The following is a 23761-nucleotide window of genomic DNA, read 5'->3' on the forward strand; positions in this document are numbered from 1 at the left end:
TGGTCTGCCCCGGGGTCTCCTCCCAGTGGGACGTGGTCCTTGGTCTGCCCCGGGGTCTCCTCCCAGTGGGACGTGGTCCTTGGTCTGCCCCGGGGTCTCCTCCCAGTGGGACGTGGTCCTTGGTCTGCCCCGGGGGTCTCCTCCCAGTGGGACGTGGTCCTTGGTCTGCCCCGGGGTCTCCTCCCAGTGGGACGTGGTCCTTGGTCTGCCCCGGGGTCTCCTCCCAGTGGGACGTGGTCCTTGGTCTGCCCCGGGGTCTCCTCCCAGTGGGACGTGGTCCTTGGTCTGCCCCGGGGGTCTCCTCCCAGTGGGACGTGGTCCTTGGTCTGCCCCGGGGTCTCCTCCCAGTGGGACGTGATCCTTGGTCTGCCCCGGGGTCTCCTCCCAGTGGCACGTGGTCCTTGGTCTGCCCCGGGGTCTCCTCCCAGTGGGACGTGCCTCGAGGACCTCCCTAGGGAGACGCCCGAGAGGCATCCTAACCAGATGCCTGAACCACCTCAGCTGGCTCCTTTCAAAGGAGCAGCGGTTCTATTCCGAGTCTCTCTCGTGTGACTGAACTTCTCACCCTATCTCTAAGGGAGAGCCACCCGTCGGAGAAAACTCATTTTGGCCGCTTGTATTTGCGACCTTATTCTTTGGGTCATGACCCCATGGCCCAAGCATGTTCCAATTCCCTTTTGTCCTTCCAGGGGAGGAGGAGGAGGAGGAGGAGGAGGAGGAGGAGGAGGGAGGGCTGTGGAGATGGTGAATGGAACCGGGCCGCACTACACCACCACCACCACCACCGCTGGTCCCCTAGACGCCCCAGAGGTGGAGAGGAGTAAGTACACTCATTACACCACCACCCTAGGGCCCTTTTCTCACCTCAAGCACCCCCAAATGGACACTAATTGACCCCCATTTGGACCACCACCCTAGGGCCCTTTTCTCACCTCAAGCACCCCCAAATGGACACTAATTAGCCCCGCGGACCCCCATTTGGACCACCACCCTATAGGACTCATAGACCCTAGGGGTGTAATGATGCAGTAACTGTATCAAAATATCGATTTTAATGAAAAAAACTGTATACAACGAGTGTTTTTTTCATACAGCGAGTGGTGTAGATGTTATGGAGACTGGGTAATTCTGTGCTGCCGATGATTTTAGCTGCTGTTTTAACGGTCCTCTGCAACCTGTTGCAGTCCTGAGCGCTCGTGTTACCGTACCACACTGTGATACAGCCAGTTAAGACACTTTCAATTATACAGCGATAAAAGTTCACTAGTCCTTTTGTACTTAAGCCAAATGTTTTAAGGCGCCTCAGAAAGTACAGTCGCTGCTGCGCCTTCTTGAGGATGTACTCGTTGTTGAGTGACCATGTGAATGTGTCTGTGATGTGTATGAGTGACCATGTGAATGTGTCTGTGATGTGTATGAGTGACCATGTGAATGTGTCTGTGATGTGTATGAGTGACCATGTGAATGTGTCTGTGATGTGTATGAGTGACCATGTGAATGTGTCTGTGATGTGTATGAGTGACCATGTGAATGTGTCTGTGATGTGTATCAGTGACCATGTGAATGTGTCTGTGATGTGTATGAGTGACCATGTGAATGTGTCTGTGATGTGTATGAGTGACCATGTGAATGTGTCTGTGATGTGTGTGAGTGACCATGTGAATGTGTCTGTGATGTGTATCAGTGACCATGTGAATGTGTCTGTGATGTGTATGAGTGACCATGTGAATGTGTCTGTGATGTGTATCAGTGACCATGTGAATGTGTCTGTGATGTGTATGAGTGACCATGTGAATGTGTCTGTGATATGTATGTTGTTGAGTGACCATGTGAATGTGTCTGTGATGTGTATCAGTGACCATGTGAATGTGTCTGTGATGTGTATCAGTGACCATGTGAATGTGTCTGTGATGTGTATGAGTGACCATGTGAATGTGTCTTTGATGTGTATGGGTGACCATGTGAATGTGTATGGGTGACCATGTGAATGTGTCTGTGATGTGTATGGGTGACCATGTGAATGTGTCTGTGATGTGTATGAGTGACCATGTGAATGTGTCTGTGATGTGTATGCCCAGGAATTTAAAGTTATCAACTATGTCGACAGATGACCCTTTGATGGAAATGGGGGTGTGGATGCCTTTGGACTTCCTAAAGTCTACAATGATTTCTTTGGTCTTATTGGTGTTAAGTGAGAGGTTGTTGTTATCGCACCATAGAGTCAGATCCTCTATCTCCCTCCTATAGGCCATCTCATCACCGTCGGTTATTAGTCCGATCACTGTGGTATCATCCGCAAATTTAATTATACTGTTATTCTCATTATCTGGCGACACAATCAAACGTAAACAAGCTGTACAACGGAGGGCTGAGGCAGCAGCCTTGGGGCGCACCGGTTCTGGTGAGAATTGTGGATGCGAACACACTGGGGCCTACCCGTCAGAAAGTAAAATATCCAGTTACAGATGGAGCTTCCCACACCAAGGCCACTGAGTTTCAACACTAATTTAGATGGTACAATAGTGTTGAATGCGGAACTATAGTCTATGAACAGTAGTCTGATATGAGATTCAAGATGTACCAGGGCAATGTGTCAAGGTGTGTCTCGTCTCGTCTCCTCTCGTCTCGTCTCCTCTCGTCTCGTCTCCTCTCGTCTCCTCTCGTCTCCTCTCCTCTCGTCTCCTCTCCTCTCCTCTCCTCTCCTCTCCTCTCCTCTCCTCTCCTCTCCTCTCCTCTCCTCTCCTCTCCTCTCCTCTCCTCTCCTCTCCTCTCCTCTCCTCTCCTCTCCTCTCCTCTCCTCTCCTCTCCTCTCCTCTCCTCTTCCTCTCCTCTCCGCAGTATCGTTCGAGGACCGTCTAAAGGAGAACTTTGTGCGCGGCAGCGTCGCTCTGGAGAAACGCCGTCTGGCTCTGCAGGAGGAGCAGAGGAGAGAGAGGGAGGAGAAGAGGAGAGGAGAGGAGAGGAGGGAGGAGGCCAGGAGAGGAGAGGAGAGGAGAGACAGGGAGGCGCGCGAGCAGGAGAACAGGAGACGCACCGACGAGGAGAGACGACTGGAGAGGCACCGAGAGGAGGAGAGACGCAGAGAGGAGGAGAGGAAGGAGGTGAGAGGGGGAGGGGAGGGGAGGACTAAACTCACCACACACACACAGCTACTGCTGTTGTCCTGAGACGTCCCCTTATCGTTCACTAAACTCACCCCACACACACACACACAGCTACTGCTGTTGTCCTGAGACGTCCCCTTATCATTCACTAAACTCACCACACACACACACAGCTACTGCTGTTGTCCTGTGACGTCCCCTTATCGTTCACTAAACTCACCCCACACACACACAGCTACTGCTGTTGTCCTGAGACGTCCCCTTATCGTTCACTAAACTCACCCCACACACAGACACAGCTACTGCTGTTGTCCTGAGACGTCCCCTTATCGTTCACTAAACTCACCCCACACACAGACACAGCTACTGCTGTTGTCCTGTGACGTCCCCTTATCGTTCACTAAACTCACCCCACACACACACAGCTACTGCTGTTGTCCTGAGACGTCCCCTTATCATTCACTAAACTCACCCCACACACACACACAGCTACTGCTGTTGTCCTGAGACGTCCCCTTATCGTTCACTAAACTCACCCCACACACACACACAGCTACTGCTGTTGTCCTGTGACGTCCCCTTATCGTTCACTAAACTCACCCCACACACACACAGCTACTGCTGTTGTCCTGAGACTTCCCCTTATCATTCACTAAACTCACCCCACACACACAGCTACTGCTGTTGTCCTGCAACGTCCCCTTATCATTCACTAAACTCACCCCACACACACACAGCTACTGCTGTTGTCCTGAGACGTCCCCTTATCGTTCACTAAACTCACCCCACACACACACAGCTACTGCTGTTGTCCTGAGACGTCCCCTTATCGTTCACTAAACTCACCCCACACACACACAGCTACTGCTGTTGTCCTGTGACGTCCCCTTATCGTTCACTAAACTCACCACACACACACACAGCTACTGCTGTTGTCCTGAGACGTCCCCTTATCATTCACTAAACTCACCCCACACACACACAGCTACTGCTGTTGTCCTGAGACGTCCCCTTATCGTTCACTAAACTCACCCCCCACACACAGCTACTGCTGTTGTCCTGAGACGTCCCCTTATCATTCACTAAACTCACCCCACACACACACAGCTACTGCTGTTGTCCTGAGACGTCCCCTTATCATTCACTAAACTCACCCCACACACACACAGCTACTGCTGTTGTCCTGTGACGTCCCCTTATCGTTCACTAAACTCACCCCACACACACACAGCTACTGCTGTTGTCCTGCAACGTCCCCTTATCGTTCACTAAACTCACCCCACACACACACAGCTACTGCTGTTGTCCTGAGACGTCCCCTTATCATTCACTAAACTCACCCCCCACACACAGCTACTGCTGTTGTCCTGAGACGTCCCCTTATCATTCACTAAACTCACCCCACACACACAGCTACTGCTGTTGTCCTGTGACGTCCCCTTATCGTTCACTAAACTCACCCCACACACACACAGCTACTGCTGTTGTCCTGAGACGTCCCCTTATCGTTCACTAAACTCACCCCACACACACAGCTACTGCTGTTGTCCTGTGACGTCCCCTTATCGTTCACTAAACTCACCCCACACACACACAGCTACTGCTGTTGTCCTGAGACGTCCCCTTATCGTTCACTAAACTCACCCCACACACACAGCTACTGCTGTTGTCCTGTGACGTCCCCTTATCGTTCACTAAACTCACCCCACACACACACAGCTACTGCTGTTGTCCTGTGACGTCCCCTTATCGTTCACTAAACTCAGGGACCCCCTGGAGAGGGAGAGAGGCAAAAAAGGGTAGAAATTGCAAGAAATTAGCTGATCTCTCTCTCTCTCTCTCTCTCTCTCCCTCTCTCTGTGTCTCTCGCCCCATGCGGGCGGCCATAAGCAGGAGGCGGAGCGTCAGAGGGTGGAGGCGTGGCATCGAGCGAGGAGGGAGGAGTTAGGGAGGAGGAGACGAGGAGACAAGGAGGAGATCTGTGTCCTCCGAGCCAAGAGGAGGAGCCTGGAGACTGAGCTGGAGGCTGTGGTGAGACGCACGCACACACACACACACACACGCACACACGCACGCATGCACACACGCACGCATGCATGCACGCATGCACGCGTGCACGGATGCCTATTTTTCCACCCTAAAACATGATCATCAGTCTTGTTGTTACATAAGGAGGTATAATTTATTCAAAAAAGTGTACAGTATTTGTTAAAATGTTGGACATTTTCAACACAATGATTTTCCAGACAAATGACATTTTTTATTTATTTTTTATGATTTATCTTCCCCCCCAAAGCTTTTTTCACAATTTTTATGTAACTACATTGCAAAGATAATTGCCTTCCTTGATGTATTAATGAGCATCAATAACGACCATCACCTGCATGGGCACAGTCACAGACACACATACAGCTCCCCTCTGCAGGCCTCTACTGTCTCATTTCTCTCCACAATCATGTGAATATCGATTTTTATTTTTAATATATCGATACATATCGTCGGGATATAATATCGATATATCGCGATATATACGATATATCGTTACATGCCTAGTGGTGATCCACCTGAACTGAAGCCCCGCCCACAGCTGTGGTTGTATGATAAAGGGGGAGGGGCTGATAGTGTGATGTCACTATATTACTGTTTATTTCATTGGCCCGTTTGACTGTCAAGGGTTCAGCCTCCAGGAAGAAACCCTAAATACAAAGTTAATACACACTACATTATCTCCCGGTCTCCTATTGGTTGGATCTCCCGGTCTCCCATTGGCTGATCTCCCGGTCTCCCATTGGTCGGTCTCCCAGGGCAACAAGCACAAACAGATCTCGGACCGGCTGCGCGACGCCCAGAGCAAGCGGCGGATCCAGAGGGCGGAGCTCGACCTGACCAATCAGAAGAGAGACGCTCGCATCTCCGACATCAACTGCCTGCAGCGGGAGTTTGAGGTACCTTTAATTTAACACATGTGTTGCCTTTGACGGGTTTACTCGTCCCGTAGATGAATGACGCGGAGCGCTGATGGCGAGCAGGCTCGTCTCAAAGCAGGGGTTCTCAACCCGTGGGTCGTGACCCCTCGGGGGGTCGCCAAATTCGCTAGACACGTGGCCAAAGCATTTCCGGGGGTCCCCAGACAAAAAACTTTGAGAACCCCTGTCTTAAACGGGTTGAGAATCACTGCTAGAGCCGTGAAAATCTTCTCTCATACATGGGGGGGGGGGGGAGAACCACTGCTTTAAGGCGTTTAAGGCATAACTTTGACTCTTTACTGAGGCCAGTTTTGAATCACATTCCTGTCCTCTGAGAGCGGTTTTGAAGGAGCGTATGGATTGGATTCACATTCCTTCACGACTGTTGGCAGGGCGTCACACATTTTGTGTGGCAAAACAGTGTTTTAGTGTGATTTAGTTGTGGTTTTATTTTGAAGGAGTGGCAGAGGAAGTTGTCCCAGCTGTTGTTTTATTTTGAAGGAGTGGCAGAGGAAGTTGTCCCAGCTGTTGTTTTATTTTGAAGGAGTGGCAGAGGAAGTTGTCCCAGCTGTTGTTTTATTTTGAAGGAGTGGCAGAGGAAGTTGTCCCAGCTGTTGTTTTATTTTGAAGGAGTGGCAGAGGAAGTTGTCCCAGCTGGTTCCGGAGCAGCAGAGGCTGAACGAGAAGCTACGCCTCATGGACCTGAAAAAGATCTCCTGTGGGTACAAACTACACCTCTTAGGCTACAAACTACTCCTCTTAGGGTACAAACTACACCTCTTAGGGTACAAACTACACCTCTTAGGGTACAAACTACACCTCTTAGGGTACAAACTACACCTCTTAGGGTACAAACTACACCTCTTAGGGTACAAACTACACCTCTTAGGGTACAAACTACACCTCTTAGGGTACAAACTACACCTCTTAGGGTACAAATTACACCTCTTAGAGTACAAACTACACCTCTTAGGATACAAACTACACCTCTTAGGGTACAAACTACACCTCTTAGGGTACAAACTACACCTCTTAGGGTACAAATTACACCTCTTAGAGTACAAACTACACCTCTTAGGGTACAAACTACACCTCTTAGGGTACAAATTACACCTCTTAGGGTACAAACTACACCTCTTAGGGTACAAACTACACCTCTTAGGGTACAAACTACACCTCTTAGGGTACAAACTACACCTCTTAGGGTACAAACTACACCTCTTAGGGTACAAATTACACCTCTTAGAGTACAAACTACACCTCTTAGGGTACAAACTACACCTCTTAGGGTACAAACTACACCTCTTAGGGTACAAACTACACCTATTAGGGTACAAACTACACCTCTTAGGGTACAAACTACACCTCTTAGGGTACAAACTACACCTCTTAGGGTACAAACTACTCCTCTTAGGGTACAAACTACACCTCTTAGAGTACAAACTACACCTCTTAGGGTACAAACTACACCTCTTAGGGTACAAACTACACCTCTTAGGGTACAAACTACACCTCTTAGGGTACAAACTACACCTCTTAGGGTACAAACTACACCTCTTAGGGTACAAACTACACCTCTTAGGGTACAAATTACACCTCTTAGGGTACAAACTACACCTCTTAGGGTACAAACTACACCTCTTAGGGTACAAACTACACCTCTTAGGGTACAAACTACACCTCTTAGGGTACAAACTACACCTCTTAGGGTACAAACTACTCCTCTTAGGGTACAAACTACTCCTCTTAGGGTACAAACTACACCTCTTAGGGTACAAACTACACCTCTTAGGGTACAAACTACACCTCTTAGGGTACAAACTACACCTCTTAGGGTACAAACTACACCTCTTAGGGTACAAACTACACCTCTTAGGGTACAAACTACACCTCTTAGGGTACAAACTACACCTCTTAGGGTACAAACTACTCCTCTTAGGGTACAAACTACACCTCTTAGGGTACAAACTACACCTCTTAGGGTACAAACTACACCTCTTAGGGTACAAACTACACCTCTTAGGGTACAAACTACTCCTCTTAGGGTACAAACTACACCTCTTAGGGTACAAACTACACCTCTTAGGGTACAAACTACACCTCTTAGAGTACAAACTACACCTCTTAGGGTACAAACTACACCTCTTAGGGTACAAACTACACCTCTTAGGGTACAAACTACACCTCTTAGGGTACAAACTACACCTCTTAGGGTACAAACTACTCCTCTTAGGGTACAAACTACACCTCTTAGGGTACAAACTACACCTCTTAGGATACAAACTACACCTCTTAGGGTACAAACTACACCTCTTAGGGTACAAACTACACCTCTTAGGGTACAAACTACACCTCTTAGGGTACAAACTACACCTCTTAGGGTACAAACTACACCTATTAGGGTACAAACTACACCTCTTAGGGTACAAACTACTCCTCTTAGGGTACAAACTACACCTCTTAGGGTACAAACTACACCTCTTAGGGTACAAACTACACCTCTTAGGGTACAAACTACACCTCTTAGGGTACAAACTACACCTCTTAGGATACAAACTACACCTCTTAGGATACAAACTACACCTCTTAGGGCACAAACTACACCTCTTAGGGTACAAACTACACCTCTTAGAGTACAAACTACACCTCTTAGGATACAAACTACACCTCTTAGGGTACAAACTACACCTCTTAGAGTACAAACTACACCTCTTAGGGTACAAACTACACCTCTTAGGGTACAAACTACTCCTCTTAGGGCACAAACTACACCTCTTAGGGCACAAACTACACCTCTTAGGATACAAACTACACCTCTTAGGGTACAAACTACACCTCTTAGGGTACAAACTACACCTCTTAGAGTACAAACTACACCTCTTAGGGTACAAACTACACCTCTTAGGGTACAAACTACACCTCTTAGGATACAAACTACACCTCTTAGGGTACAAATTACACCTCTTAGGGTACAAACTACACCTCTTAGGGTACAAACTACACCTCTTAGGGTACAAACTACACCTCTTAGGGTACAAACTACACCTCTTAGGATACAAACTACACCTCTTAGGGTACAAACTACACCTCTTAGGGTACAAACTACACCTCTTAGAGTACAAACTACACCTCTTAGGGTACAAACTACACCTCTTAGGGTACAAATTACACCTCTCAGGGTACAAACTACACCTCTTAGGGTACAAACTACACCTCTTAGGGTACAAACTACACCTCTTAGGGTACAAAGTACACCTCTGAGGGTACAAACTACACCTCTTAGGGTACAAACTACACCTCTTAGGGTACAAATTACACCTCTTAGGGTACAAACTACACCTCTTAGGGTACAAACTACACCTCTTAGGGTACAAACTACACCTCTTAGGGTACAAACTACACAATTTACAATTACAATTTAGGCATTTAGCAGACGCTCTTAATCCAGAGCGACTTACATTTAAGCAAGAACAAAGCATGGGAATACATCACATAAAAAGCATTTATCATGAAACATGCGTAAGCTAAGAAAGTAACAGTGGAATATTTATATAGTGAAACTATACATACACTATACATATAAACTATACATCTTTACTACTATGCTATATATGTGTACTATGGCGTGCTATGACTACATACAATACAATTACAGTGCTGTCTACATAACATGCTATAAGTCTGTATCAAATGCTATATAATCCAACAGAAATGCTATCTAAGGGTTTAGGGTAAGTGCTAAGGGCCATGATGGAGTCTGAAAAGGTGGGTTTTCAGGCTACGGCGGAAGATTGGGAGTGATGCTGCAGTTCTGACTGCAATGGGAAGTGCATTCCACAGTTTTGGAGCCAGAAGGGAGAAGAGTTTGGGACGTGTGGAGCGTTGTCCCGGCGTTTTTAGTGAGGGTACTTCCAGCTTCCCTGCGTTGGCTGATCTGAGTGCGCGGGAGGGTTTGTAGGGTTCAATCATACTTGTAAGATATGGGGGAGCCATACCTTTGGTTGCTTTGAATGCCAGCATCAGAGTTTTGTATTCTGTGCGGGCAGCGACCGGGAGCCAGTGGAGGGAGCGGAGCAGGGGGGAGACATGTGAGAATTTTGGCTGGTTGAAGACCAAGCGAGCTGCTGCATTTTGGATCAGCTGGAGAGGCTTAAGTGCACATGCTGGTAGGCCAGTAAGGAGGGAGTTACAGTAGTCGAGTTTTGATAAGACTGTTGTCTGGATTAGGAGCTGGGCTGATTCCTGGGTGAGGAACGGTCTAATTCGTCGTATGTTATAGAGTGTGAACCTACAGGATCGAGTGACAGCTGTGATGTGAGGTTTGAACGAGAGCTGACTGTCCAGGACAACACCAAGATTCCTGGCTGTTGGGACAGACGTTACCAGGGCGTTGTCTACGGAAATAGTTAGCTCCCGCATAGGGCAGGACTTAGCTGGGAAGAAGAGAAGCTCAGTCTTGTCTGGGTTCAGCTTGAGATGGTTGGAGGACATCCACTGTGAGATGTCAGCCAGGCATGCAGTGATGCGCTCTTCCACCTGAGTGGTAGAGGGGGGGAAGGATAGGAACAGTTGTGTGTCATCGGCGTAGCAGTGATAGGATATATTGTGGGCAGAGATGATAGTGCCAAGGGATTTAGTGTACAGTGAGAAAAGGAGGGGACCAAGTACAGATCCCTGTGGGACCCCAGTTTGGAGGGTTCGGGGGGATGATAACAGACCTTTCCAGGAAACCTGGTAGGTCCGGTCGGTGAGGTAGGAGGAGAACCACTTTAGTGCCGTTCCACCGATGCCTAGCTCCGCTAGGGTGTCTAGGAGCAGCTGGTGGTTCACTGTGTCAAATGCTGCTGATAGGTCTAGGAGAATCAGTACTGCAGAGTGGGAAGCAGCTTGGGCAGCATGTAGTGCTTCTGTGACTGCCAGCAGGGCAGTTTCTGTGGAGTGGGCCTTCTTGAATCCGGACTGGTTGGGATCCAGCAGGTTGTTCTGTGAGAGATGGAGAGAGAGCTGTTTGGAGACGACACGTTCAATGGTTTTAGAAATAAATGAAAGGAGTGATACCGGTCTGTAGTTCTTGACATCTGAAGGGTCAAGGGTTGGTTTTTTGAGGAGTGGTGTTACTCTGGCTGACTTGAGGGCAGATGGGACGCAGCCTGAGGTTACTGAGGTGTTGATGATGGAGGTGATGAAGGGGAGCAGATCAGGTGCGATGGTTTGGAAGATTGGAGACGGGACAGGGTCAAGAGGGCAGGTGGTGGGTCTAGAGGATGTCACTAGTTGTAGAACCTCGTCTGGGGAAAGAGGAGAGAAGGAGGACATGCATGGTATGTTGGGGTTAGTGTTGGTTGAGTCGGATGCTACTTTATGTGGGAGGGGAGGAAAGGAGCTGCTGATATCATCAACCTTCTTCTCGAAGTAGTTGACAAAAACATCAGCAGTGAGGGATGAAGGTTGAGTGGGGGGAGGGGGTTTAAGGAGGGAGGTGAAAGTGGAGAAGAGCTTCCTTGGGTTAGAGGTACAGGATTGGATCTTGGTGTGGTAGAAAGAGGTTTTAGCAGTGGTTAGTGAGTAGGGTACAAACTACACCTCTTAGGGTACAAACTACACCTCTTAGGGTACAAACTACACCTCTTAGGGTACAAACTACACCTCTTAGGGTACAAACTACACCTCTTAGGGTACAAACTACACCTCTTAGGGTACAAACTACACCTCTTAGGGTACAAACTACACCTCTTAGGGTACAAACTACACCTCTTAGGGTACAAACTACACCTCTTAGGGTACAAACTACACCTCTTAGGGTACAAACTACACCTCTTAGGGTACAAACTACACCTCTTAGGGTACAAACTACACCTCTTAGGGTACAAACTACACCTCTTAGGGTACAAACTACACCTCTTAGGGTACAAACTACACCTCTTAGGGTACAAACTACACCTCTTAGGGTACAAACTACACCTCTTAGGGTACAAACTACACCTCTTAGGGTACAAACTACACCTCTTAGGGTACAAACTACACCTCTTAGGGTACAAACTACACCTCTTAGGGTACAAACTACACCTCTTAGGGTACAAACTACACCTCTTAGGGTACAAACTACACCTCTTAGGGTACAAACTACACCTCTTAGGGTACAAACTACACCTCTTAGGGTACAAACTACACCTCTTAGGGTACAAACTACACCTCTTAGGGTACAAACTACACCTCTGAGGGTACAAACTACACCTCTTAGGGTACAAACTACTCCTCTTAGGATACAAACTACACCTCTTAGGGTACAAACTACACCTCTTAGAGTACAAACTACACCTCTTAGGGTACAAACTACACCTCTTAGGGTACAAACTACACCTCTTAGGGTACAAACTACACCTCTTAGGGTACAAACTACACCTCTTAGGGTACAAACTACACCTCTTAGGGTACAAACTACACCTCTTAGGGTACAAACTACACCTCTGAGGGTACAAACTACACCTCTTAGGGTACAAACTACACCTCTTAGGGTACAAACTACACCTCTTAGGGTACAAACTACACCTCTTAGGGTACAAACTACACCTCTTAGGGTACAAACTACACCTCTTAGGGTACAAACTACACCTCTTAGGGTACAAACTACACCTCTTAGGGTACAAACTACACCTCTTAGGGTACAAACTACACCTCTGAGGGTACAAACTACACCTCTTAGGGTACAAACTACTCCTCTTAGGATACAAACTACACCTCTTAGGGTACAAACTACACCTCTTAGAGTACAAACTACACCTCTTAGGGTACAAACTACACCTCTTAGGGTACAAACTACACCTCTTAGGGTACAAACTACACCTCTTAGGGTACAAACTACACCTCTTAGGGTACAAACTACACCTCTTAGGGTACAAACTACACCTCTTAGGGTACAAACTACACCTCTGAGGGTACAAACTACACCTCTTAGGGTACAAACTACACCTCTTAGGGTACAAACTACACCTCTTAGGGTACAAACTACACCTCTTAGGGTACAAACTACACCTCTTAGGGTACAAACTACACCTCTTAGGGTACAAACTACACCTCTTAGGGTACAAACTACACCTCTTAGGGTACAAACTACACCTCTTAGGGTACAAACTACACCTCTTAGGGTACAAACTACACCTCTTAGGGTACAAACTACACCTCTTAGGGTACAAACTACTCCTCTTAGGGTACAAACTACACCTCTTAGGGTACAAACTACACCTCTTAGGGTACAAACTACACCTCTTAGGGTACAAACTACACCTTAGGGTACAAACTACTCCTCTTAGGGTACAAACTACACCTCTTAGGGTACAAACTACACCTCTTAGGGTACAAACTACTCCTCTTAGGGTACAAACTACACCTCTTAGGGTACAAACTACACCTCTTAGGGTACAAACTACACCTCTTAGGGTACAAACTACACCTCTTAGGGTACAAACTACTCCTCTTAGGGTACAAACTACACCTCTTAGGGTACAAACTACACCTCTTAGGGTACAAACTACACCTCTTAGGGTACAAACTACACCTCTTAGGGTACAAACTACACCTCTTAGGGTACAAACTACACCTCTTAGGGTACAAACTACACCTCTTAGGGTACAAACTACACCTCTGAGGGTACAAACTACACCTCTTAGGGTACAAACTACTCCTCTTAGGATACAAACTACACCTCTTAGGGTACAAACTACACCTCTTAGAGTACAAACTACACCTCTTAGGGTACAAACTACACCTCTTAGGGTACAAACTACACCTCTTAGGGTACAAACTACACCTCTTAGGGTACAAACTACACCTCTTAGGGTACAAACTACACCTCTTAGGGTACAAACTACACCTCTTAGGGTACAAACTACACCTCTGAGGGTACAAACTACACCTCTTAGGGTACAAACTACACCTCTTAGGGTACAAACTACACCTCTTAGGGTACAAACTACACCTCTTAGGGTACAAACTACACCTCTTAGGGTACAAACTACACCTCTTAGGGTACAAACTACACCTCTTAGGGTACAAACTACACCTCTTAGGGTACAAACTACACCTCTTAGGGTACAAACTACACCTCTTAGGGTACAAACTACACCTTAGGGTACAAACTACTCCTCTTAGGGTACAAACTACACCTCTTAGGGTACAAACTACACCTCTTAGGGTACAAACTACTCCTCTTAGGGTACAAACTACACCTCTTAGGGTACAAACTACACCTCTTAGGGTACAAACTACACCTCTTAGGGTACAAACTACACCTCTTAGGGTACAAACTACTCCTCTTAGGGTACAAACTACACCTCTTAGGGTACAAACTACACCTCTTAGGGTACAAACTACACCTCTTAGGGTACAAACTACACCTCTTAGGGTACAAACTACACCTCTTAGGGTACAAACTACACCTCTTAGGGTACAAACTACACCTCTTAGGGTACAAACTACACCTCTGAGGGTACAAACTACACCTCTTAGGGTACAAACTACTCCTCTTAGGATACAAACTACACCTCTTAGGGTACAAACTACACCTCTTAGAGTACAAACTACACCTCTTAGGGTACAAACTACACCTCTTAGGGTACAAACTACACCTCTTAGGGTACAAACTACACCTCTTAGGGTACAAACTACACCTCTTAGGGTACAAACTACACCTCTTAGGGTACAAACTACACCTCTTAGGGTACAAACTACACCTCTGAGGGTACAAACTACACCTCTTAGGGTACAAACTACACCTCTTAGGGTACAAACTACACCTCTTAGGGTACAAACTACACCTCTTAGGGTACAAACTACACCTCTTAGGGTACAAACTACACCTCTTAGGGTACAAACTACACCTCTTAGGGTACAAACTACACCTCTTAGGGTACAAACTACACCTCTTAGGGTACAAACTACACCTCTGAGGGTACAAACTACACCTCTTAGGGTACAAACTACTCCTCTTAGGATACAAACTACACCTCTTAGGGTACAAACTACACCTCTTAGAGTACAAACTACACCTCTTAGGGTACAAACTACACCTCTTAGGGTACAAACTACACCTCTTAGGGTACAAACTACACCTCTTAGGGTACAAACTACACCTCTTAGGGTACAAACTACACCTCTTAGGGTACAAACTACACCTCTTAGGGTACAAACTACACCTCTGAGGGTACAAACTACACCTCTTAGGGTACAAACTACACCTCTTAGGGTACAAACTACACCTCTGAGGGTACAAACTACACCTCTTAGGGTACAAACTACACCTCTTAGGGTACAAACTACACCTCTTAGGGTACAAACTACACCTCTTAGGGTACAAACTACACCTCTTAGGGTACAAACTACACCTCTTAGGGTACAAACTACACCTCTTAGGGTACAAACTACACCTCTTAGGGTACAAACTACACCTCTTAGGGTACAAACTACTCCTCTTAGGGTACAAACTACACCTCTTAGGGTACAAACTACACCTCTTAGGGTACAAACTACACCTCTTAGGGTACAAACTACACCTTAGGGTACAAACTACTCCTCTTAGGGTACAAACTACACCTCTTAGGGTACAAACTACACCTCTTAGGGTACAAACTACTCCTCTTAGGGTACAAACTACACCTCTTAGGGTACAAACTACACCTCTTAGGGTACAAACTACACCTCTTAGGGTACAAACTACACCTCTTAGGGTACAAACTACTCCTCTTAGGGTACAAACTACACCTCTTAGGGTACAAACTACACCTCTTAGGGTACAAACTACACCTCTTAGGGTACAAACTACACCTCTTAGGGTACAAACTACACCTCTTAGGGTACAAACTACACCTCTTAGGGTACAAACTACACCTCTTAGGGTACAAACTACACCTCTTAGGGTACAAACTACACCTCTTAGGGTACAAACTACACCTCTTAGGGTACAAACTACACCTCTTAGGGTACAAACTACACCTCTGAGGGTACAAACTACACCTCTTAGGGTACAAACTACACCTCTTAGGGTACAAACTACACCTCTTAGGGTACAAACTACACCTCTTAGGTACAAACTACACCTCTGAGGGTACAAACTACACCTCTTAGGGTACAAACTACACCTCTTAGGGTACAAACTACACCTCTTAGGGTACAAACTACACCTCTTAGGGTACAAACTACTCCTCTTAGGGTACAAACTACACCTCTTAGGGTACAAACTACACCTCTTAGGGTACAAACTACACCTCTTAGGGTACAAACTACACCTCTTAGGGTACAAACTACACCTCTTGAGGGTACAAACTACACCTCTTAGGGTACAAACTACACCTCTTAGGGTACAAACTACACCTCTTAGGGTACAAACTACACCTCTTAGGGTACAAACTACACCTCTTAGGGTACAAACTACACCTCTTAGGGTACAAACTACACCTCTTAGGGTACAAACTACACCTCTTAGGGTACAAACTACACCTCTTAGGGTACAAATTACACCTCTTAGGGTACAAACTACACCTCTTAGGGTACAAACTACTCCTCTTAGGGTACAAACTACACCTCTTAGGGTACAAACTACACCTCTTAGGGTACAAACTACACCTCTTAGGGTACAAACTACACCTCTTAGGGTACAAACTACACCTTTATGGTACAAACTACACCTCTTAGGGTACAAACTACACCTCTTAGGGTACAGACTACACCTCTTAGGGTACAAACTACACCTCTTAGGGTACAAACTACACCTCTTAGGGTACAAATTACACCTCTTAGGGTACAAACTACACCTCTTAGGGTACAAACTACACCTCTTAGGGTAAAAACTACTCCTCTTAGGGTACAAACTACACCTCTTAGGGTACAAACTACACCTCTTAGGGTACAAACTACACCTCTGAGGGTACAAACTACACCTCTTAGGGCACAAACTACACCTCTTAGGGTACAAACTACACCTCTTAGGGTACAAACTACACCTCTTAGGGTACAAACTACACCTCTTAGGGTACAAACTACACCTCTTAGGGTACAAACTACACCTCTTAGAGTACAAACTACACCTCTTAGGGCACAAACTACACCTCTTAGGGTACAAACTACACCTCTTAGGGTACAAACTACACCTCTTAGGTACAAACTACTCCTCTTAGGGTACAAACTACACCTCTTAGGTACAAACTACACCTCTTAGGGTACAAACTACACCTCTTAGGGTACAAACTACACCTCTTAGGGTACAAACTACACCTCTTAGAGTACAAACTACACCTCTTAGGGTACAAACTACACCTCTTAGGGTACAAACTACACCTCTTAGGGTACAAACTACACCTCTTAGAGTACAAACTACACCTCTTAGGGTACAAACTACACCTCTTAGGGTACAAACTACACCTCTTAGGGTACAAACTACACCTCTTAGGGTACAAACTACACCTCTTAGGGTACAAACTACACCTCTTAGGGTACAAACTACACCTCTTAGGGTACAAACTACACCTCTTAGGGTACAAACTACACCTCTTAGGGTACAAACTACACCTCTTAGGGTACAAACTACACCTCTTAGGGTACAAACTACACCTCTTAGGGTACAAACTACACCTCTTAGGGTACAAACTACACCTCTTAGGGTACAAACTACACCTCTTAGGGTACAAACTACACCTCTTAGGGTACAAACTACACCTCTTAGGGTACAAACTACACCTCTTAGGGTACAAACTACACCTCTGAGGGTACAAACTACACCTCTTAGGCTACAAACTACACCTCTTAGGGTACAAACTACACCTCTTAGGGTACAAACTACACCTCTTAGGGTACAAACTACACCTCTTATGGTACAAACTACACCTCTTAGGGTACAAACTACACCTCTTAGGGTACAGACTACACCTCTTAGGGTACAAACTACACCTCTTAGGGTACAAACTACACCTCTTAGGGTACAAATTACACCTCTTAGGGTACAAACTACACCTCTTAGGGTACAAACTACACCTCTTAGGGTACAAACTACACCTCTTAGGGTACAAACTACACCTCTTAGGGTACAAACTACACCTCTTAGGGTACAGACTACACCTCTTAGGGTACAAACTACACCTCTTAGGGTACAAACTACACCTCTTATGGTACAAACTACACCTCTTAGGGTACAGACTACACCTCTTAGGGTACAGACTACACCTCTTAGGGTACAAACTACACCTCTTAGGGTACAAACTACACCTCTTAGGGTACAAATTACACCTCTTAGGGTACAAACTACACCTCTTAGGGTACAAACTACACCTCTTAGGGTACAAACTACTCCTCTTAGGGTACAAACTACACCTCTTAGGGTACAAACTACACCTCTTAGGGTACAAACTACACCTCTGAGGGTACAAACTACACCTCTTAGGGTACAAACTACACCTCTTAGGGTACAAACTACACCTCTTAGGGTACAAACTACACCTCTTAGGGTACAAACTACACCTCTTAGGGTACAAACTACACCTCTTAGGGTACAAACTACACCTCTTAGGGTACAAACTACACCTCTTAGGGTACAAACTACACCTCTTAGGGTACAAACTACACCTCTTAGGGTACAAACTACACCTCTTAGGGTACAAACTACACCTCTTAGGGTACAAACTACACCTCTTAGGGTACAAACTACACCTCTTAGGGTACAAACTACACCTCTTAGGGTACAAACTACACCTCTTAGGGTACAAACTACACCTCTTAGGGTACAAACTACACCTCTTAGGGTACAAACTACACCTCTTAGGGTACAAACTACACCTCTTAGGGTAACAAACTACACCTCTTAGGGTACAAAATACACCTCTTAGGGTACAAACTACACCTCTTAGGGTACAAACTACTCCTCTTAGGGTACAAACTACACCTCTTAGGGTACAAACTACACCTCTTAGGGTACAAACTACACCTCTTAGGGTACAAACTACACCTCTTAGGGTACAAACTACACCTTTTATGGTACAAACTACACCTCTTAGGGTACAAACTACACCTCTTAGGGTACAGACTACACCTCTTAGGGTACAAACTACACCTCTTAGGGTACAAACTACACCTCTTAGGGTACAAATTACACCTCTTAGGGTACAAACTACACCTCTTAGGGTACAAACTACACCTCTTAGGGTAAAAACTACTCCTCTTAGGGTACAAACTACACCTCTTAGGGTACAAACTACACCTCTTAGGGTACAAACTACACCTCTGAGGGTACAAACTACACCTCTTAGGCACAAACTACACCTCTTAGGGTACAAACTACACCTCTTAGGGTACAAACTACACCTCTTAGGGTACAAACTACACCTCTTAGGGTACAAACTACACCTCTTAGGGTACAAACTACACCTCTTAGAGTACAAACTACACCTCTTAGGGCACAAACTACACCTCTTAGGGTACAAACTACACCTCTTAGGGTACAAACTACACCTCTTAGGGTACAAACTACTCCTCTTAGGGTACAAACTACACCTCTTAGAGTACAAACTACACCTCTTAGGGTACAAACTACACCTCTTAGGGTACAAACTACACCTCTTAGGGTACAAACTACACCTCTTAGAGTACAAACTACACCTCTTAGGGTACAAACTACACCTCTTAGGGTACAAACTACACCTCTTAGGGTACAAACTACACCTCTTAGAGTACAAACTACACCTCTTAGGGTACAAACTACACCTCTTAGGGTACAAACTACACCTCTTAGGGTACAAACTACACCTCTTAGGGTACAAACTACACCTCTTAGGGTACAAACTACACCTCTTAGGGTACAAACTACACCTCTTAGGGTACAAACTTACACCTCTTAGGGTACAAACTACACCTCTTAGGGTACAAACTACTCCTCTTAGGGTACAAACTACACCTCTTAGGGTACAAACTACACCTCTTAGGGTACAAACTACACCTCTTAGGGTACAAACTACACCTCTTAGGGTACAAACTACACCTCTTAGGGTACAAACTACACCTCTTAGGGTACAAACTACACCTCTTAGGGTACAAACTACACCTCTTAGGGTACAAACTACACCTCTTAGGGTACAAACTACACCTCTTAGGGTACAAACTACACCTCTTAGGGTACAAACTACACCTCTTAGGGTACAAACTACACCTCTTAGGGTACAAACTACACCTCTTAGGGTACAAACTACACCTCTTAGGGTACAAACTACACCTCTTAGGTACAAACTACACCTCTTAGGGTACAAACTACACCTCTTAGGGTACAAACTACACCTCTTAGGGTACAAACTACACCTCTTAGGGTACAAACTACACCTCTTAGGGTACAAACTACACCTCTTAGGGTACAAACTACACCTCTTAGGGTACAAACTACACCTCTTAGGGTACAAACTACACCTCTTAGGGTACAAACTACACCTCTTAGGGTACAAACTACACCTCTTAGGGTACAAACTACACCTCTTAGGGTACAAACTACACCTCTTAGGGTACAAACTACACCTCTTAGGGTACAAACTACACCTCTTAGGGTACAAACTACACCTCTTAGGGTACAACTACACCTCTTAGGGTACAAACTACACCTCTTAGGGTACAAACTACACCTCTTAGGGTACAAACTACACCTCTTAGGGTACAGACTACACCTCTTAGGGTACAAACTACACCTCTTAGGGTACAAACTACACCTCTTAGGGTACAAACTACACCTCTTAGGGTACAAACTACACCTCTTAGGGTACAAACTACACCTCTTAGGGTACAAACTACACCTCTTAGGGTACAAACTACACCTCTTAGGGTACAAACTACACCTCTTAGGGTACAAACTACACCTCTTAGGGTACAAACTACACCTCTTAGGGTACAAACTACACCTCTTAGGGTACAAACTACACCTCTTAGGGTACAAACTACACCTCTTAGGGTACAAACTACACCTCTTAGGGTACAAACTACACCTCTTAGGGTACAAACTACACCTCTTAGGGTACAAACTACACCTCTTAGGGTACAAACTACACCTCTTAGGGTACAAACTACTCTTAGGGTACAAACTACACCTCTTAGGGTACAAACTACACCTCTTAGGGTACAAACTACACCTCTTAGGGTACAAACTACTCCTCTTAGGGTACAAACTACACCTCTTAGGGTACAAACTACACCTCTTAGGGTACAAACTACACCTCTTAGGGTACAAACTACACCTCTTAGGGTACAAACTACACCTCTTAGGGTACAAACTACACCTCTTAGGGTACAAACTACACCTCTTAGGGTACAAACTACACCTCTTAGGGTACAAACTACACCTCTTAGGGTACAAATTACACCTCTTAGGAGGGTACAAACTACACCTCTTAGGGTACAAACTACACCTCTTAGGGTACAAACTACACCTCTTAGGGTACAAACTACACCTCTTAGGGTACAAATTACACCTCTTAGGGTACAAACTACACCTCTTAGGGTACAAACTACACCTCTTAGGGTACAAACTACACCTCTTAGGGTACAAACTACACCTCTTAGGGTACAAACTACTCCTCTTAGGGTACAAACTACACCTCTTAGGGTACAAACTACACCTCTTAGGGTACAAACTACACCTCTTAGGGTACAAACTACACCTCTTAGGGTACAAACTACACCTCTTAGGGTACAAACTACACTCCTCTTAGGGTACAAACTACACCTCTTAGGTACAAACTACACTCTTAGGGTACAAACTACACCTCTTAGGGTACAAACTACACCTCTTAGGGTACAAACTACACCTCTTAGGGTACAAACTACACCTCTTAGGGTACAAACTACACCTCTTAGGGTACAAACTACACCTCTTAGGGTACAAACTACACCTCTTAGGGTACAAATTACACCTCTTAGAGTACAAACTACACCTCTTAGGGTACAAACTACACCTCTTAGGGTACAAATTACACCTCTTAGGGTACAAACTACACCTCTTAGGGTACAAACTACACCTCTTAGGGTACAAACTACACCTCTTAGGGTACAAACTACACCTCTTAGGGTACAAACTACTCCTCTTAGGGTACAAACTACACCTCTTAGGGTACAAACTACACCTCTTAGGGTACAAACTACACCTCTTAGGGTACAAACTACACATCTTAGGGTACAAACTACACCTCTTAGGGTACAAACTACACCTCTTAGGGTACAAACTACACCTCTTAGGGTACAAACTACACCTCTTAGGGTACAAACTACACCTCTTAGGGTACAAACTACACCTCTTAGGGTACAAACTACACCTCTTAGGGTACAAACTACACCTCTTAGGGTACAAACTACACCTCTTAGGGTACAAACTACACCTCTTAGAGTACAAACTACACCTCTTAGGGTACAAACTACACCTCTTAGGGTACAAACTACACCTCTTAGGGTACAAACTACACCTCTTAGGGTACAAACTACACCTCTTAGGGTACAAACTACACCTCTTAGGGTACAAACTACACCTCTTAGGGTACAAACTACACCTCTTAGGGTACAAACTACACCTCTTAGGGTACAAACTACACCTCTTAGGGTACAAACTACACCTCTTAGGGTACAAACTACACCTCTTAGAGTACAAACTACACCTCTTAGGGTACAAACTACACCTCTTAGGGTACAAACTACACCTCTTAGGGTACAAACTACACCTCTTAGGGTACAAACTACACCTCTGAGGGTACAAACTACTCCTCTTAAACATCTGAGGATACAAACTACATTTGTACAACTATTTTCGAACGGCTAATTTTCGATGACATCCCACCGGAAAATAACATGGAGTGTTGCTCAACAGACGCTCCCAGCCTGTGGAGCGATGACTTGTCCCGTGACCTTTGTGACCTTGCAGCGGTGACCCTGACCTCTGTGTGACCTTTGCAGCGGTGACCCTGACCTCTGTGTGACCTCTGTGTGTGACCTTTGCAGCGGTGACCCTGACCTCTGTGTGACCTCTGTGTGTGACCTTTGCAGCGGTGACCCTGACCTCTGTGTGACCTCTGTGTGTGACCTTTGCAGCGGTGACCCTGACCTCTGTGTGACCTCTGTGTGTGACCTTTGCAGCGGTGACCCTGACCTCTGTGTGACCTCTGTGTGTGACCTTTGCAGCGGTGACCCTGAGCTCCTTGGCGGGCGGCGTGACGGAGAAAGGGGCGTCGTGTCGCCGACTGAAGGAACAGCTGGACGCGCTGGAGAGAGAGACCAGCGGCACGCTGCAGCGCATGGACCAGTACACCACGCAGATACAGGTACTGACCATGGACCAGTACACCACGCAGATACAGGTACTAATGGACCAGTACACCACGCAGATACAGGTACTAATGGACCAGTACACCACGCAGATACAGGTACTAATGGACCAGTACACCACACAGATACAGGTACTAATGGACCAGTACACCACACAGATACAGGTACTAATGGACCAGTACACCACGCAGATACAGGTACTAATGGACCAGTACACCATGCAGATACAGGTACTAATGGACCAGTACACCACGCAGATACAGGTACTGACCATGGACCAGTACACCACGCAGATACAGGTACTGACCATGGACCAGTACTAATGGACCAGTACTAATGGACCAGTACACCACGCAGATACAGGTA

General features: G+C 45.9%; 1 protein-coding gene across 1 annotated transcript in view; it reads left to right on the forward strand.

The window, feature by feature from the left end:
* The window catches only part of LOC310876381 (intersectin-2-like), a gene marked incomplete at both ends in the record, with an annotated part of 76562 nt that overhangs the window by 19757 nt on the left and 33044 nt on the right, over positions 1–23761 (forward strand). Inside the window, 6 exon segments of the mRNA XM_083789909.1 lie at positions 1922–1953; positions 2839–3101; positions 4998–5135; positions 5909–6049; positions 6701–6788; positions 23252–23427. Of these exon segments, the coding sequence (XP_083646035.1) occupies positions 1922–1953; positions 2839–3101; positions 4998–5135; positions 5909–6049; positions 6701–6788; positions 23252–23427 (838 nt within the window).

This window comes from Protomyctophum parallelum (assembly GCF_964188405.1).
Source record: "Protomyctophum parallelum genome assembly, chromosome: 19".
NCBI lineage: Eukaryota > Metazoa > Chordata > Actinopteri > Myctophiformes > Myctophidae > Protomyctophum > Protomyctophum parallelum.